Here is an 18,985-nt window from a genome sequence, read left to right on the forward strand (position 1 = left end):
TGATGTAATATAAGCGGATTTTATTCAAAGCGTGTTTTTAGAGTTTAGTGCAAGAATGATTCAATACACAGAAAAAAATTTCACGACAATTTTTCCAATTAAAATATTAATTGAGTTTTAAGAAATATTCAATTAAAAATTTAATTGATTCAACAAATTTTTTAATTGAAACAAAAATCAATCACACAAATTAATAATATCAATTAATTTTTTAATTGGATCAATTAATTTTTTAATTGACTGTCAATAAACTTTTTAATTGATATTATCATTTCTGTGATTGAAGACATTTCAATTAAAATATTAATTGGATCAATTAATTTCGTGATTGAATCAGAAAAAAAATGTTGTGTGTAGAATATCTCGTTTTGGTACACCCAGAGAAATCATTGTTTTTCTTTGATCGACTCAGTGGCTGGGCCTGAGCAATATTGCCAAAGACACCATATGTCTACACCCAAAGAAATTTGTTAGTAGAGACAGCAGAAAAGTCTGCTAAAACAGCAGAAAGTCTGCTGAAAAAGGGACAGCAGTCACTGTTTGCTGAAATAGCAAACATTTCCTGCTATTTTTTAAGCTCGATTAAACTAAAACATGTTTTATTTTGGCAAAATGTCAACATAAGAGCTATCCTAACAGAATTAACACAATATTTTATGAATATCTATAGTATTTGACCAAAAATCTGAATATTTATCGAATTGAGGCATAACAGCAAACAAAATGTTTGCTGATCGTATTTGGGAGCTTGTAAGTATATTACAGAGCAAAAATATACCAAAAACTACTTTTGGTTCTTAAATATGCTTTGGGGAAAATTTTATAACCTAAAAATTGTATAAATTATTGTTCATTAGGCCCTGAAGTACAAAAATATAACAGCAGACATCGACTGCTGTTTTTAGCAGACTTTTTTCTATGAGTGTATCTCGTCTCCTCCTGGGTATTGCAAACATATGCATTAACTTATAATACCCAGTTCCACAGTATGGACAGTGTTGCCAGGGAATTTTTCGGTTTACCCTACAAGGACAAAAAATGTTCCCTACATTCCCAAAAAAAAAAATTCCCTACAATTTCCCCTACAAAGTTTTCGTTAAATTTAAACAAAATTTACAAAACAACAAGTATATACGGCCGTAAGTTCGGCCAGGCCGAATCTTATGTACCCTCCACCAAGGATTGCGTAGAAACTTCTACGAAAAACTGTCATCCACAATCGTATTAATTGGGATGTGTTATCTTAAAACTTCTTAACATCGTTTTATAAATTGTGAGTTAGTCCATTCGTGGTATATAATAGACAAAAAAGGTATGTAACAGGTTGGCTGATAAGTCCCCGATTATAACGACCTTCCATTTTTTGATACCATTTTTGTAGTACTCCTTCGGTTTTGCCTCAGTTTCGGCGATCACCTCTTCATTGCAGCCAAATTTTATCCCTGCGAGCATCCTTTTGAGTTCTGAGAACGCTGGGGCCAGATCTGGAGAATACGGTGGGTGGGGAAGCAATTCGAAGCCCAATTCATGATTTTTTGCCATCGTTGTCAATGACTTGTGGCACGGTGCGTTGTCTTGGTGGAACAACACTTTTTTCTTCTTCATATGGGGCCGTTTTGCCGCGATTTCGACTTTCAAACGCTCCAATAACGCCATATAATAGTCACTGTTGATGGTTTTTCCCTTCTCAAGATAATCGATAAAAATTATTCCATGCGCATTACAAAAAACAGAGGCCATTACATTGCCAGCGGACTTTTGAGTCTTTCCACGCTTCGGAGACGGTTCACCGGTCGCTGTCCACTCAACCGAGTGTCGATTGAACTCAGGAGTGTAGTGATGGAACCATGTTTCATCCATTGTCACATATCGACGGAAAAACTCCGGTGTATTACGAGTTAACAGCTGCAAACACCGCTCAGAGTCATTAACACGTTGTTGTTTTTGGTCAAATCTGAGCTCGCGCGGCACCCATTTTGCACAGAGCTTCCGCATATCCAAATATTGATGAATGATATGACCAACACGTTCCTTTGATATCTTTAAGACCTCTGCTATCTCGATCAACTTAATTTTACGGTCATTCAAAATCATTTTGTGGATTTTTTTGATGTTTTCGTCGGTAACCACCTCTTTCGGGCGTCCACTGCGTTCACCATCCTCCGTCATCCTATTGAGGTCTGAGAACAAGAAAAAGTCGCTGGGGGCCAGATCTGGAGAATACGGTGGGTGGGGAACCAAATCGAAGCCCAATTCATGAATTTTTGCCATCGTTCTCAATGACTTGTGGCACGGTGCGTTGTCTTGGTGGAACAACACTTTTTTCTTCTTCATATGGGGCCGTTTTGCCGCGTTTTCGACTTTCAAACGCTCCAATAACGCCATATAATAGTCACTGTTGATGGTTTTTCCCTTCTCAAGATAATCGATAAAAATTATTCCATGCGCATCCCGAAAAACAGAGGCCATTACTTTGCCAGCGGACTTTTGAGTCTTTCCACGGTTCGGAGACGGTTCACCGGTCGCTGTCCACTCAGCCGAGTGTCGATTGAACTCAGGAGTGTAGTGATGGAGCCATGTTTCATCCATTGTCACATATCGACGGAAAAACTCGGCTGTATTACGAGTTAACAGCTGCAAACACCGCTCAGAATCATTAACACGTTGTTGTTTTTGGTCAAATGTGCGCTCGCGCGGCACCCATTTTGCACAGAGCTTCCGCATATCTAAATATTGATGAATGATATGACCAACACGTTCCTTTGATATCTTTAAGACCTCTGCTATCTCGATCAACTTCATTTTACGGTCATTCAAAATCATTTTGTGGATTTTTTTATGTTTTCGTCGGTAACCACCTCTTTCGGGCGTCCACTGCGTTCACCGTCCTCCGTGCTCATTTCACCACGCTTGAATTTTGCATACCAATCAATTATTGTGGATTTCCCTGGGGCAGAGTCCGGAAACTCATTATCAAGCCAAGTTTTTGCTTCCACCGTATTTTTTCCCTTCAGACAACAGTATTTTATCAAAACACGAAATTCCTTTTTTTCCATTTTTTTCACAATAACAAAAGTTACTTCAAAAAAGACGCTCTATCTCACAAACTAATTGACTTACAGACGTAAAATTTTGACAAGAATCCTTTGAAGGTTGGTACTATATAAAAATAATATGCATTTAATACTAGCGACGCCATCTATGTGTCAGACCGGGGACTTATCAGCCAACCTGTTATAGGTAAGTTTACAAATAACTACGAATCGATATGGACTTTTTCACGGTACGTAGAGAGCCAGAATTGAAATATGGGAGTCGCTTATATAGGGGCTATATACAATTATGAACTTGATATGGATCAATTTTTGTGTGATTGGAGATCTATTTATCACGGTACATAGAGAGCCAGAATTGAAATATGGGAGTCGCTTATATAGGGGATATATACAATTATGAACTTGATATGGATCAATTTTTGTGTGATTGGAGATCTATTTATCTGAGGGCTATATATAACTATAGTCCGATATGGACCTAGCTAGGCATGGTTGGTAACAGCCATATACTAGCACAATGTACCAAATTTCAAATGACTCAGATGAAATTTGCTCCTCCAAGTGGCTCCAAAACCAAATCTCGGGATCGGTTTATATGGGGGCTATATATGATTATGGACTGATATGGACCACTTTTGGCATGGTTGTTAAATATCATATACTAACATCACGTAACAAATATAATATTTGATTCTAAATTTACATTTGTGGGTCATATTGACTTCATTGTGCCAAAGGCATATGCAATGTTAGCCTTTGTTAAAAGGCATTGTAAGGACTTTTTAGATCCCTATACTGCTAGAAATATATACATGTCATTGCTTAGATCTAGATTAGAATATGCCAGTGTGATTTGGAATCCCTTTTATATGTGCCATGTTACTCGTATTGAACGTATTCAGAAGAGGTTTATTAAATTTGCCCTGCGTTCAATATCTTACACAGATCCTGAACCATCATATTCGGACCGATGTCGACTTATCGGTATGAAGACACTAGAAAAATTTTATCTCAGATTTTTCTATACAAGATAGTTAATGGTAACATAGATGCTCCAGATTTGCTTGAATTAATACAATTTAATATTCCATGCCATAATTTGCGTCGTGAAAACCTACTCTTCATTCCAATTCATCGTAGCAACTATTTATATAATGAACCAATTGTGCGTGCTTTAAAGGAATTTAATCGGATCTCAAATTTTAGGTTGGATTTTTTTTCTACATTATTTGATTTTTGTAAATCATTAGATATTATATATTTTTAGTAATAAGATTCGTCTGTAAGGATTGTAATGCAAATCCAAAGACTGAAATAAATAAATAAATAAATAAATAAATTTCAACCGAATCGGATGAATTTTGCTCTTCCAAGGGGCTCCGGAGGTCAAATCTGGGGATCGGTTTATATGGGGGCTATATATAATTATGGACCGATTTCAACTAATTTTTGCATGGGTGTTTGAGGCCATATATTAACAACACATACCAAATATCAACTGAATCAGATGAATTTTGATCTTCCAAGAGGCTCCGGAGGTCAAATATGGTGATCGGTTTATATGGGTGCTATATGTAATTATGCACCGATATGGACTAATTTTTGCATAGTTGTTATAGACCATATACTTACACCACGTACCAAATTTCAGGATGAAATTTGCTTCTCTTAGAGAATCCGCAAGCCAAAACTGGGGATCGATTTATATGGGGGCTATATATAATTATGGACCGATGTGGACCAATTTTTGCATGGTTGTTAGAAACCATATACTAACACCATGTACCAAATTTCAGCTGGATCGAGTGAAATTTGCTTCTCTTAGAGGTTCCACAACCCAAATCTGGGGATCGGTTTATATGGGGGTTATATATAATTATGGACCGATGTGGACCAATGTTTGCATGGTCGTTAGAGACCATATACTAACACCATGTACCAAACTTCAGCCGGATCGGATGAAATTTGCTTCTCTTAGAGCAAGCCTAATTTGGGGGTCCGTTTATATGCGGGCTATACGTAAAAGTGGACCGATATGGCTCATTTGCAATACCATCCGACCTACATCAATAACAACTACTTGTGCCAAGTTTCAATTCGATAGCTTGTTTCGTTCGGAAGTTAGCGTGATTTCAACAGACGGACGGTCATGCTCAGATCGACTCAGAATTTCACCACGACCCAGAATATATATACTTTATGGGGTCTTAGAGCAATATTTCGATGTGTTACAAACGGAATAACAAAGTTAATATACCCCCATCCTATGGTGGAGGGTATAAAAATAATTGATACTTTTAACATTTTAATCAAAAAAGGACTAAAAATAGTTATAGAAAGTGATTGAAAAATAGTATAGTGATTAAAATAGTTTCGTTTTTAATGAAAGAAATTAATTGAATTTTGGAATCAACATCAAAAAATTAATTGAAATCAAAAAAAAAAAAAAATAAAATAATGAAATCAATTAATTGTTTAATCAAATATTTTTTGTGATGCCCAATTAAAACCGTGATTGATACTATAATTTTCGTGATTGAAGAAATTTCAATTAAAAAATTAATTGAACCAATTAATTGTTTGATTGAATCAATTTTTTTGTGTATGTTAAAAAATACGAAGACACTTTTGCGATACTTTTTTTGCTTGTGCGACTAAAGTACACACTTTTTAAATTTTTGTGCCTTATTTTATACAATTGGCCACACTGCATTTTAAGTTAATGCTCAGACCCGGCGCCTGAAATGATCTTGCCAATTCAGTATGTCTGTTTGTGAAGTTATTTTTGAAATCAACGTCTATGTCGTAGTTTTTGTTCAATCGGTAATACAATATTGATCAGACAATACTTGGATTGATCAGATTGATTATTTTTTTTTCCGGAATAAATTCTAAAACATCTGAAAAACAATTTTTAATTTGTGCTCCCAATAGATTGTAAATGGTTACTCAATTAGAATTTCTGTGTTATTTTCCTTAATTATGGGTCGATGTGGACCAAGTTTTGCATATCTGTTAAAAGTCATATCACGTACTAAGTTCCAAGTGGATCGGATGCAATTTGGATAGGGTAGGATAGGAATAACAGGTTGACTGATAAGTCCCCGGTCTAACAAAGAAAAACACGTTTTTTTTGTCAAAATTCGTTTTTATTATTCAACATAGTTCCCTTCAAGAGCGATACAACGATTATAACAACCTTCCAATTTTTTGATACCATTTTGGTAGTACTCCTTCGGTTCTGCCTTAAAATAGGCCTCAGTTTCGGCGATCACCTATTCATTGCAGCCAAATTTTTTCCCTGCGAGCATCCTTTTGAGGTCTGAGAACAACAAAAAGTCGCTGGGGGCCAGATCTGGAGAATACGCAGGGTGGGGAAGCAATTCGAAGCCCAATTCATGAATTTTTCCCATCGTTCTCAAAGACTTGTGGCACGGTGCGTTGTCTTGGTGGAACAACACTTTTTTCTTCTTCATATGGGGCCGTTTTGCCGCGATTTCGACCTTCAAACGCTCCCTTCTCAAGATAATCGATAAAAATTATTCCATGCGCATCCCAAAAAACAGAGGCCATTACTTTGCCAGCGGACTTTTGAGTCTTTCCACGCTTCGGAAACGGTTCACCGTTCGCTGTCCACTCAGCCGACTGTCGATTGGACTCAGGAGTGTAGTGATGGAGCCATGTTTCATCCATTGCCACATGTCGACGGAAAAACTCGGGTGTATTACGAGTTAAGAGCTGCAAACACCGCTCAGAATCATCAAGACGTTGAATCAGAATCATCAACACCCAATACATTTGACGGATTTTATACGGATCCGACCGACATTAGACTTTCCTCACTTGCTATAGGTGCGTCCGAAAAAGCTTTTCGAAACACTTCGAAATGTCACAAGTACTGCAAAGAGGGCATAATCCATCGCTGATTTTTTTTTGTATTTGGTCGAAAATGGGACCAAACCCTAAAGGGTGATGCGGTCAAAATTTGGTCAATATAAACTTGACGTATTTCTTTCAATTTTGCATTTAAAAAACCTGAACACCCCTCATTTTGAAGGTGTGTGTGTGTAGAATGTTGCTCTTATTTTGATTTTGGAATTCACTCTTCAGTTGTCAAAATGCCGTCCAAGCAATAAGAGCAGCGTATCAAAATTTTGCTCGCGCATCGCGAAAATCCGAGCTACTCGTACGCAAAGCTGGCAAAATCGGTAAAAGTTGCTAAATCAACCGTTACAAATGTAATTAAAGTATTTGGGGAACGTTTGTCGACAGCCAGGAAGTCTGGATCGGGGGGAAATCGAAAACCGGAAGCCGCTGAGACGACAAAGAGAGTTGCCGGTAGTTTCAAGCGAAACCCCAACATCTCTCTCCGAGATGCCGCAAATAAGCTGGGTGTATCGTCTACAACCGTGCATCGAGCCAAAAAACGAGCCGGACTATCGACTTACAAGAAGGTAGTGACTCCAAATCGCGATGATAAACAAAATACGACAGCCAAAACGCGATCCCGGAGGCTGTACACGACGATGCTGACGAAGTTTGACTGCGTGGTAATGGACGACGAAACCTACGTCAAAGCCGACTTCAAGCAGCTTCCGGGACAGGAGTTTTATACGGCAAAAGGAAGGGGAAAGGTAGCAGATATTTTCAAGCACATAAAACTGTCAAAGTTCGCAAAGAAATATCTGGTTCGGCAAGCCATCTGTACCTGTGGCTTGAAAGCAGCATTTTCATAGCTTCCGGGACTGTCAACCAAGAAATTTACGTGAAAGAGTGTTTGAATAAACGTCTGCTGCCTTTCCTGAAGAAACACGGTTGTTCCGTACTGTTTTGGCCGGATTTGGCATCTTGCCATTACGATAAAAAGGCCATGGAGTGGTACGCCGCCAACAACGTGCAGGTGGTTCCCAAGGACAAGAACCCTCCCAACACCCCAGAGCTCCGCCCAATTGAGAAATACTGGGCTATTGTCAAGCGGAACCTAAAGAAGACCAAAAAACTGCTAAGGACGAGCAGCAGTTCAAGGCAAACTGGCTTTCTGCGGCGAAGAAGGTGGACAAGGTGGCTGTACAAAATCTGATGGCAGGTGTCAAGCGTGAGGCCCGGCAATTCGGATTTGGAAAAGCGAAAGCCTAACTGAATATTTTCCCTGAATTTTATACTAATTGAACTTGAAAAAGAAATTTAATTTCATTTTTTAAATAAACGATTTCACCGATTTACACGCGTTTTCCCTTGACCAAATTTTGACCGTATCACCCTTTATGTATGCAAGGCGGACATGCTAACCAATTTTTTTTTTATCTTTTTGTTAGTGCGTTGTTTTATTTTCCTCTACTAATGTTTTTGCTAATACTAATAAATTAAATTATTGCCAGAATTGAGAGATGGAGCCATATCTGTTAGATTTTTACGTCATTTTACTAAACATGAGTTTGATAAACTTTTCTGTATATCACATGGACCATTAATTAAATTGACATTGTCCAACAGACACCTGACACATTGCGAGCAATGTATGGAAAATGCAAAAACAAAACTTGAAAAAAAAAAAAAAACAATAATAATAAAAAAAATAATAATAAATGCTAATTGTCTAGGGCTACATTTTCATTTTAGATTACCAAACGAATGTTTAGCTCAACCACATAGGTGTGAAGAAAAGACGGATCCCCGTATTGATAGACTAGAAGATAAAATCATGAATAAGCTAAAATCCATGTTACCGGCCTCCCTAAATGGATCCGCAGCAGCTTCCTCTAAACGACAGTCGGAAAGTCTAGAACCCGAAATAGGATTTCAACTCACCATAGAGGCCAGCAGCGCATCCAATGGCAATGAACATCATTATACGAATACAGGTAAGGAATCATATACAAGTAAACTAAAATTAATTAAACTAAAAAATAAAATTAATTAAATTGTTTATTCATTATTAATTTTTGCTCTTGTAATCTTTTCATGTCGTTACAGTAATACCGGAGTTAAATGTTAATTTAATAGCAGCACGCCATCTACCGTCTTTGTTTGGCTTTAAAATTGTACAGGGTTACCTGATCAAAGTAAGCATTTGTCATAGCCTAGCCACAAACCACTGATAATATAATTTTTTTAAATTATATATATCTGTGTCTCCCTATGATAGGTTAAACTTTTTCCCGGTTCAAAGAGATTAGATAGTACCATACAGACAAACACATGGCCCAAATTCAATGAGACATTTAAATTCCCTTTGGCTCCGGAAATTAAGTAAGTATTTAACTATGAAACTATGAAAACAATTGGTATATTTAGATGCACTCAAAAAATTATAATGTAATAGTATATTTGATAGAAATTTGACAAAATTTTGTATAGAAATAAAATTTTGACAAAATTTTGTATAGAAATAAAATTTTGACAAAATTTTGTATAGAAATAAAATTTTGACAAAATTTTCTATAGAAATAAAATTTTGACAAAATTTTCTATAGAAATAAAATTTTGACAAAATTTTCTATAGAAATAAAATTTTGACAAAATTTTCTATAGAAATAAAATTTTGACAAAATTTTCTATAGAAATAAAATTTTGACAAAATTTTCGATAGAAATAAAATGTTGACAAAATTTTCTATAGAAATAAAATTTTGACAAAATTTTCGATAGAAATAAAAGTTTGAAAAAAATTTCCATAGAAATAAAATTTTAACAAAATTTTGTATAGAAATGAAATTTTCTATCGAAAATTAAATTTTCTATAGAAATAAAATTTTGACAAAATTTTCTATAGAAATAAAATTTTGACAAAATTTTCTATAGAAATAAAATAGAATTAAAATTTTCTATCGAAAATCTAATTTTCCATAGAAATAAAATTTTGACAAAATTTTGTATAGAAATAAAATTGTGACAAAATTTTCTACAGAAATAAAATTTTAACAAAATTTTCTATAGAAATAAAAGTTTGACAAAATTTTCTATAGAAATAAAATTTTGTATAGAAATAAAATTTTCTATCGAAAATGAAATTTTCCATAGAAATAAAATTTTGACAAAATTTTCTATAGAAATAAAATTTTGACAAAATTTTCTATAGAAATAAAATTTTGACAAAATTTTCTATAGAAATAAAATTTTTACAAAATTTTCTGTAGAAATATTATTTTGACAAAATTTTCTATAGAAATAAAATTTTCTATCGAAAATGAAATTTTCCATAGAAATAAAATTTTGACAAAATTTTCTATAGAAATAAAATTTTGACAAAATTTTCTATAGAAATAAAAGTTTGAAAAAAATTTCCATAGAAATAAAATTTTCTATCGAAAACGAAATTTTCCATAGAAATAAAATTTTGACAAAATTTTCTATAGAAATAAAATTTTGACAAAATTTTCTATAGAAATAAAATTTTGACAAAATTTTGTATAGAAATAAAATTTTGACAAAATTTTGTATAGAAATAAAATTTTGACAAAATTTTCTATAGAAATACAATTTTGACAAAATTTTCTATAGAAATACAATTTTGACAAAATTTTCTATAGAAATAAAATTTTGACAAAATTTTCTATAGAAATAAAATTTTGACAAAACTTTTTATAGAAACAAAATTTTCTGTAAAAAAAATGTTGACAAAACTTTCTAGAGAAATACAATTTTGACAAAATTTTCTATAAAAAGAAAATTTTCTATAAAAAAAACATTTTGGCAAAATTTTGTATAGAAATAAAATTTTATATCGAAAATGAAATTTTCCATAGAAATAAAATTTTGACAAAATTTTGTATAGAAATAAAATTTTGACAAAATTTTCTACAGAAATAAAATTTTAACAAAATTTTCTATAGAAATAAAATTTTGACAAAATTTTCTATAGAAATAAAATTTTGTATAGAAATAAAATTTTCTATCGAAAATGAAATTTTCCATAGAAATAAAATTTTGACAAAATTTTCTATAGAAATAAAATTTTTACAAAATTTATTTTTTTTTACAAAATTTTTTTACAAATTTTTCTATAGAAATAAAATTTTGACAAAATTTTCTATAGAAATAAAATTTTGACAAAATTTTGTATAGAAATAAAATTTTGACAAAATTTTCTATAGAAATAAAATTTTGACAAAATTTTCTATAGAAATAAAATTTTGACAAAATTTTCTATAGAAATAAAATTTTGACAAAATTTTCTATAGAAATAAAATTTTGACAAAATTTTCTATAGAAATAAAATTTTGACAAAACTTTTTATAGAAACAAAATTTTCTGTAAAAAAAATGTTGACAAAACTTTCTATAGAAATACAATTTTGACAAAATTTTCTATAAAAAGAAAATTTTCTATAAAAAAAACATTTTGGCAAAATTTTGTATAGAAATAAAATTTTCTATCGAAAATGAAATTTTCCATAGAAATAAAATTTTGACAAAATTTTGTATAGAAATAAAATTTTGACAAAATTTTCTACAGAAATAAAATTTTAACAAAATTTTCTATAGAAATAAAATTTTGACAAAATTTTCTATAGAAATAAAATTTTGTATAGAAATAAAATTTTCTATCGAAAATGAAATTTTCCATAGAAATAAAATTTTGACAAAATTTTCTATAGAAATAAAATTTTTACAAAATTTATTTTTTTTTACAAAATTTTTTTACAAATTTTTCTATAGAAATAAAATTTTGACAAAATTTTCTATAGAAATAAAATTTTGACAAAATTTTGTATAGAAATAAAATTTTGACAAAATTTTCTATAGAAATAAAATTTTGACAAAATTTTCTATAGAAATAAAATTTTGACAAAATTTTCTATAGAAATAAAATTTTTACAAAATTTATTTTTTTTTACAAAATTTTTTTACAAATTTTTCTATAGAAATAAAATTTTGACAAAATTTTCTATAGAAATAAAATTTTGACAAAATTTTGTATAGAAATAAAATTTTGACAAAATTTTGTATAGAAATAAAATTTTGACAAAATTTTCTATAGAAATACAATTTTGACAAAATTTTCTATAGAAATAAAATTTTGACAAAATTTTCTATAGAAATAAAATTTTGACAAAATTTTCTATAGAAATAAAATTTTGACAAAATTTTCTATAGAAATAAAATTTTGACAAAACTTTTTATAGAAACAAAATTTTCTGTAAGAAAAATGTTGACAAAACTTTCTAGAGAAATACAATTTTGACAAAATTTTCTATAAAAATAAAATTTTCTATAAAAATAACATTTTGGCAAAATTTTGTATAGAAATAAAATTTTCTATCGAAAATGAAATTTTCCATAGAAATAAAATTTTGACAAAATTTCGTATAGAAATAAAATTTTGACAAAATTTTCTATAGAAATAAAATTTTGACAAAATTTTCTATAGAAATAAAATTTTCTATCGAAAATGAAATTTTCCATAGAAATAAAATTTTGACAAAATTTTCTATAGAAATAAAATTTTGACAAAATTTTCTATAGAAATAAAATTTTGACAAAATTTTGTATAGAAATAAAATTTTGACAAAATTTTCTATAGAAATAAAATTTTGACAAAATTTTCTATAGAAATAAAATTTTGACAAAATTTTCTATAGAAATAAAATTTTGACAAAATTTTCTATAGAAATAAAATTTTTACAAAATTTTCTATAGAAATAAAATTTTGACAAAATTTTCTATAGAAATAAAATTTTGACAAAATTTTCTATAGAAATAAAATTTTGACAAAATTTTCTATAGAAATAAAATTTTGACAAAATTTTCTATAGAAATAAAATTTTGACAAAATTTTCTATAGAAATAAAATTTTGACAAAATTTTCTATAGAAATAAAATTTTTACAAAATTTTCTATAGAAATAAAATTTTGACAAAATTTTCTATAGAAATAAAATTTTCTATCGAAAATGAAATTTTCCATAGAAATAAAATTTTGACAAAATTTTCTATAGAAATAAAATTTTGACAAAATTTTGTATAGAAATAAAATTTTGACAAAATTTTCTATAGAAATAAAATTTTTACAAAATTTTTTATAGAAATAAAATTTTGACAAAATTTTCTATAGAAATAAAATTTTGACAAAATTTTCTATAAAAATAAAATTTTGGTAAAAATTTTCTATAGAAATAAAATTTTGACAAAATTTTCTATAGAAATAAAATTTTGACAAAATTTTCTATAGAAATAAAATTTTGACAAAATTTTCTATAGAAATAAAATTTTAACAAAATTTTCTATAGAAATAAAATTTTAACAAAATTTTCTATAGAAATAAAATTTTGACAGAATTTTCTATAGAAATAAAATTTTGACCAAATCTTCTATAGAAATAATATTTCGACAAAATTTTCTATAGGAATAAAATGTTCTATCGAAAATGAAATTTTCCATAGAAATAAAATTTTGAAAAAATTTTATAAAAAAAATTTTAGCAAATTTTTGTATAAAAATATAATTTTGACAAAATTATGTATAGAAATAAAATTTTCTATCGAAAATGAAATTTTCCATAGAAATAAAATTTTGGCAAAAATTTCTATAGAAATAAAATTTTGGAAAAATTTTCCATAGAAATAAAATTTTAAAAAAATTTTCTATAGAAATAAAATTTTGACAAAATTATCTATAGAAATAAAATTTTGACAAAATTTTACTATAGATATACAATTTTGACAAAATTTTCTATAGAAATAAAATTTTGACAAAATTTTCTGTAGTAATAAAATTTTGACAAAATTTTCTATAGAAATAAAATTTTGATAAAACTTTTTATAGAAACAAAATTTTCTGTAAAAAAAAACAATGTTGACAAAACTTTCTATAGAAATAAAATTTTGACAAAATTGTTTATAGAAACAAAATTTTGGTTATATTTTCTAAAGAAATAAAATTTGTTTTGTTTTGTTATTGTTGGTTTTGTTCTTTAAGCATTGTTGTTGTTTTTTTATTTCAGCTTAAAACCATACATTGACTAAACTACAAGAGTAGCTTAACCAACAGAGGAAAAGAATGTTTGTCAAATTTATTTGGGCAAAGCCCTATAGACTGCAAGATGGTTGGATGGACGCACGTTTCGGAATTACCACATTCCTCATCAGCATCCTCTACTTGCAGCAAAACTATCAACCAATTATCAGAATAAATTCAGGCAGTTTATTAAACCCAACAAAAACCACACTTGAACCCTCCGAAAAAAGGTTTTACATTGATAGCCGGCTTATGCCAAATAAATTCGAAACAAACATATCTCTTTTCCTATGCCACTGTCAAATCATCGATTTGAATTCACATGGCTGGGTTTATTTTGAGCGTGCCTCCTCTTCTTTTTCCATTTGTTTTGTTGATAGTTTTGCTGCAAGTAGTGGATGCTGATGAGGAATGTGGTAATTCCGAAACGTGCGTCCATCCAACCATCTTGCAGTCTATAGGGCTTTGCCCAAATAAATTTGACAAACATTCTTTTCCTCTGTTGGTTAAGCTACTCTTGTAGTTTAGTCAATGTATGGTTTTAAGCTGAAATAAAAAAACAACAACAATGCTTAAAGAACAAAACCAACAATAACAAAACAAAACAAATGGAAAAAGAAGAGGAGGCACGCTCAAAATAAACCCAGCCATGTGAATTCAAATCGATGATTTGACAGCAGCGTTGCCAATTTAGCTTTTTTCCCGCTAGATTTGGCTTTTTTTGAAGACGTTTAGCGGGAAAAAAATGCATTTAGCTTTTAGCTTTTTTTCTGGCTTTTTTTCATGACCCTTTTAGCTATTTTTGGCTTTTTTTATTTTCGGCATGTTCCTATTGAAATATGGATAAAACTTCGTTTTTATCTAATTTCTACTTAAAGTCGAGTCTGAATTTGAAAATTTAAGTTTTCGTTAGCACGTTTTTAAAGCACTGTGATAGCTCATGAAGAAAAAGCTGAGAAAACGAATAAATTCAAATTTGACTCGGAATCAATACAAAAATCATTAGTGTACAAAATCTTTGGAACCGAACATAGAAATAATTAAGGAAATAAAGTTTGAATGTGGTATTATTTTTTTTTTAACACCAAAAAATGCAATAAAAAATTCGTAGTGATAGGATCAAAACAAATCTGCTATTTATTAATGGGATGGATTTACATTTACGAAAATTGGACAACAGTAGGTTTGGGAAATTTTCGAATAAAAGTTATTCATTATAAACTTGCAAGACAGTTATAATGGATTTTATTCTCTTGGGTAAAATTAGGAGAAGTGTACACGTTCACGAATTTATCATTAATTCAGTTAAAACGAAATATATAGATATTTTCTAATGCAGTTCTATGTGACATTTTCTAATGCAGTTCTATGTGACATGATTAACCAACTGACAATTGCAAGTTCACTGAGAAAAATGTTTTTACAAGGAAATATAAACGAAGGACATCCAGTAAAAATTTGTGATAGTAATCAAAATGTATCGAGTACGCCAACAGAGCTAATATGACTTAGATTTTCTTACAGTCTCACAGAAATGGAATTAAATTGAATACAATTAAAATATTATGCTTTTTAAGTGAAATAAAGCCTTTAAGTTTGCTAAATTTTAATTCAAAAATGTGACTTTTGATACAAAAAAATTTAGCTTTTTTTCTAGCTATTTTTTTAAATTTTTTAGCTTTTTTTGGCTAGTTTTTTGGACAAATCTAGCGGTTTTTGGTGAAACAATTCTGGCAACGCTGTTTGACAGTGGCATAGGAAAAGAGATATGTTTGTTTCGAATTTATTTGGCATAAGCCGGCTATCAATGTAAAACCTTTTTTCGGAGGGTTCAAGTGTGGTTTTTGTTGGGTTTAATAAACTGCCTGAATTTATTCTGATAATTGGTTGATAGTTTTGCTGCAAGTAGAGGATGCTGATGAGGAATGTGGTAATTCCGAAACGTGCGTCCATCCAACCATCTTGCAGTCTATAGGGCTTTGCCCAAATAAATTTGACAAACATTCTTTTCCTCTGTTGGTTAAGCTACTCTTGTAGTTTAGTCAATGTATGGTTTTAAGCTGAAATAAAAAAACAACAGAAATAAAATTTTGACAAAATTTTCTGTAGAAATAAAATTTTGACAAAATTTTCTATAGAAATAAAATTTTGACAAAATTTTCTATAGAAATAAAGTTTTTACAAAATTTTTTATAGAAATAAAATTTTGACAAAATTTTCTATAGAAATAAAATTTTGACAAAATTTTCTGTACAAATAAAATTTTGGCAAAATTTTCTATAAGTTTAAAAAAATGTTCTATAGAAAAAAAAATAAAAAAAAAAAATTCTATAGAAATAAAATTTTGACAAAATTTTCAATAGATATAAAATTTTGACAAAATTTTCTATAGAAATTAAATTTTGACAAAATTTTCTAAAGAAATAAAAGTTTGACAAAATTTTCTATAGAAATAAAATTTTGAAAAAATTTTCTATAGAAATAAAATTTTGAAAAAATTTTCTATAGAAAAAAGTTTTGACAAAATTTTCTATATAAATAAAATTTAAAAAAATTTTGTATAGAAATAAAATTTTCTATCGAAAATGAAATTTTCCATAGAAATAAAATTTTGACAAAATTTTTTATAGAAATAAAATTTTGACAAAATTTTCTATAGAAATAAAATTTTGACAAAATTTTCTATAGAAAAAAAACGTTGACAAAATTTTCTATAGAAATAAAATTTTGACTAAAAGTCTATAGAAATAAAATGTTGACAAAATTTTCTATAGAAATAAAATTTTGACAAAATTTTCTATAGAAATAAAATTTTGACAAAATTGTTTATAGAAACAAAATGTTGGTTATATTTTCTAAAGAAATAAAATTTTGGTTATATTTTCTAAAGAAATAAACTTTTGGCAAAATTTTCTATTAAAATAAAATTTTAACAAAATTTACTATAGAAATAAAATTTTGACAAAATTTGCTATAGGAATAAAATTCTAAAACAGTACAGGCCATGAGTTTTCCCGCTAAGTAGTTTTAATACCCTGTCCCATAGTAATGTTTAAGTCTTCAACAACAAATCATTATTTACATAATAATATTATGACTATATCGATAAATTTTTGAATTTATTGGTGACCACCCATAAAGTGTAGCGAAGCGAGATATTTTGTTGCAATTCATTATGAAAATACTTTCAATATTTTACCACCATATGAGCGTTATTATCAATAGGCCAGTTTCTATAATTTTTTTTCTTTGCATTTTTCTTTGATACCATAGACCTTCATTGAAACATTCATCACGTCGTGGCAGCAAAGCGGCTGTTGCAGACATTACCCCTGAGGAACTCATAACCGGACAATTTGTGGTTTTTACAGTTTATGCCCTGCTCGAGTTACCACCAACGGTAAGTTTAAGAAAACCCTAGAGTATGTGAGTATGGTGGTATTTATGTTTGGTTGTCATAATTTGGAAAATTGTATGATTTCACTTGAAGGCACAATGCCACCAAAGCCATTGTGTCTGGGAAAACCTTATTAAATATTACAAAACAATTTTGAGTAATTTGGTCTTATTTTCAACATTCATATTTTTTTTTGGTGTTTAGTCATTCAATCGCTTTAGTAAAACTTATCGTTCACTCAAAGACAAAAGTACCAATTTGATGCAAAATATTTTTGAGGAAAAATCGGAAAAGTCAACCACTGATGAAAAGGAAAATTCAAAAAATAAACGAAAATCCCAAGATAATCCAAGGGATGCTATGCCCCCATTGACCATAAGTGAATCTAGAAGGAATTTAGGTAAACTAATTCATATTCAATTTGGCTTTGAATTTGGGTTTTTACGAATCTTTTCCTTTATTTTAGGTGCTGTTACCTGTTATCTACAACCAAAACTTTTTAAACGCAATGCACGTGGTGTATTTGCCACCGAAGAATTATGGATGCCCATTAAAGATATAAATACGACGGTGAAGAAAGGACCGAATGATAATAACAATAATGTAAGTAAATATCAAAAAACTTGAAGTTAGTTAAAGTTCAATTACGCTGGATGAAAATTTTTACGGCCATTTTGTCAACATTTTATTTCTATAGAAAATTTTGTAAAAATTTTATTTTTATAGAAATTTTTGTTAAAATTTTATTTCTATAGACAATTTTGTCAACATTTTATTTTTATAGAAAATTTTGTCAAAAATTTTACTTCTATAGAAAATTTTGTAAACATTTTATTTCTATGGAAAATTTTGTCAAAATTTTATTTTTATCGAAAATTTTGTCAAAATGTTGTTTCTATAGAAAATTTTGTCAATTTTTTTTTTCTATAGAAAATTTTATCAAAATTTTATTTCTATAAAAAATGTTATCAAAATTTTAATTCTATAGAATTTTTGTAAAAATTTTATTTCTATAGGATATTTTGTCAAAATTTTCTTTCTATAGAAAATTTTGTTAAAATTTTTTTTCTATAGAAAATTTTGTCAAAATTTTATGTTTATAGAAAACTTTGTCAAAATTTTATCAAAATTTTATTTCTGTAGAAAATTTTTTCAAGATTTTATTTCTATAGAAAATTTTGCCAAAATTATATTTCTATAAAAAAAAAAATTTTTTAATTTTATTTCTATAAAAAATTTTGTCAAAATTTTATTTCTATAGGAAATTTTATTAAAAATTTTATTTCCATAGAAAATTTTGTCACTATTTATTTCTATCGAAAATTTTGTCAAAATTTTATTTCTATTGAAGATTTTGTCAAAATGTTATTTCTATAGAGAATTTTGTCAAAATTTTATTTCTATAGAGAATTTTGTCAAAATTTTAATTATATAGAAATTTTGTAAAAATTTTAATTCTATAGAAATTTTGTAAAAATTTTATTTCTATAGGATATTTGGTCAAAATTTTATTTCTATAGAAAATTTTGTAAACATTTTATTTCTATGGAAAATTTTGTCGATATCTTATTTCTATCGA

General features: G+C 28.9%; 1 protein-coding gene across 2 annotated transcripts in view; it reads left to right on the top strand.

Annotated features, from left to right (window-relative positions):
• The window catches only part of LOC142234697 (uncharacterized), a 102,852-nt gene that overhangs the window by 36,955 nt on the left and 46,912 nt on the right, over positions 1-18,985 (top strand). The window contains exons 2-7 of one of the 2 annotated variants that reach the window (XM_075305876.1): positions 8,657-8,917; positions 9,030-9,118; positions 9,202-9,305; positions 17,283-17,409; positions 17,611-17,806; positions 17,873-18,009. In XM_075305876.1, coding sequence (XP_075161991.1) covers positions 8,758-8,917; positions 9,030-9,118; positions 9,202-9,305; positions 17,283-17,409; positions 17,611-17,806; positions 17,873-18,009 — 813 coding nt within the window. In that variant the 5' untranslated portion in view covers positions 8,657-8,757. The remainder of the gene's footprint in view (positions 1-8,656; positions 8,918-9,029; positions 9,119-9,201; positions 9,306-17,282; positions 17,410-17,610; positions 17,807-17,872; positions 18,010-18,985) is intronic. The other variant, XM_075305875.1, reaches the window with a different exon arrangement.

This window comes from Haematobia irritans, chromosome 4 (genome assembly GCF_050003625.1).
Source record: "Haematobia irritans isolate KBUSLIRL chromosome 4, ASM5000362v1, whole genome shotgun sequence".
Taxonomy (NCBI): Eukaryota; Metazoa; Arthropoda; class Insecta; order Diptera; family Muscidae; genus Haematobia; species Haematobia irritans.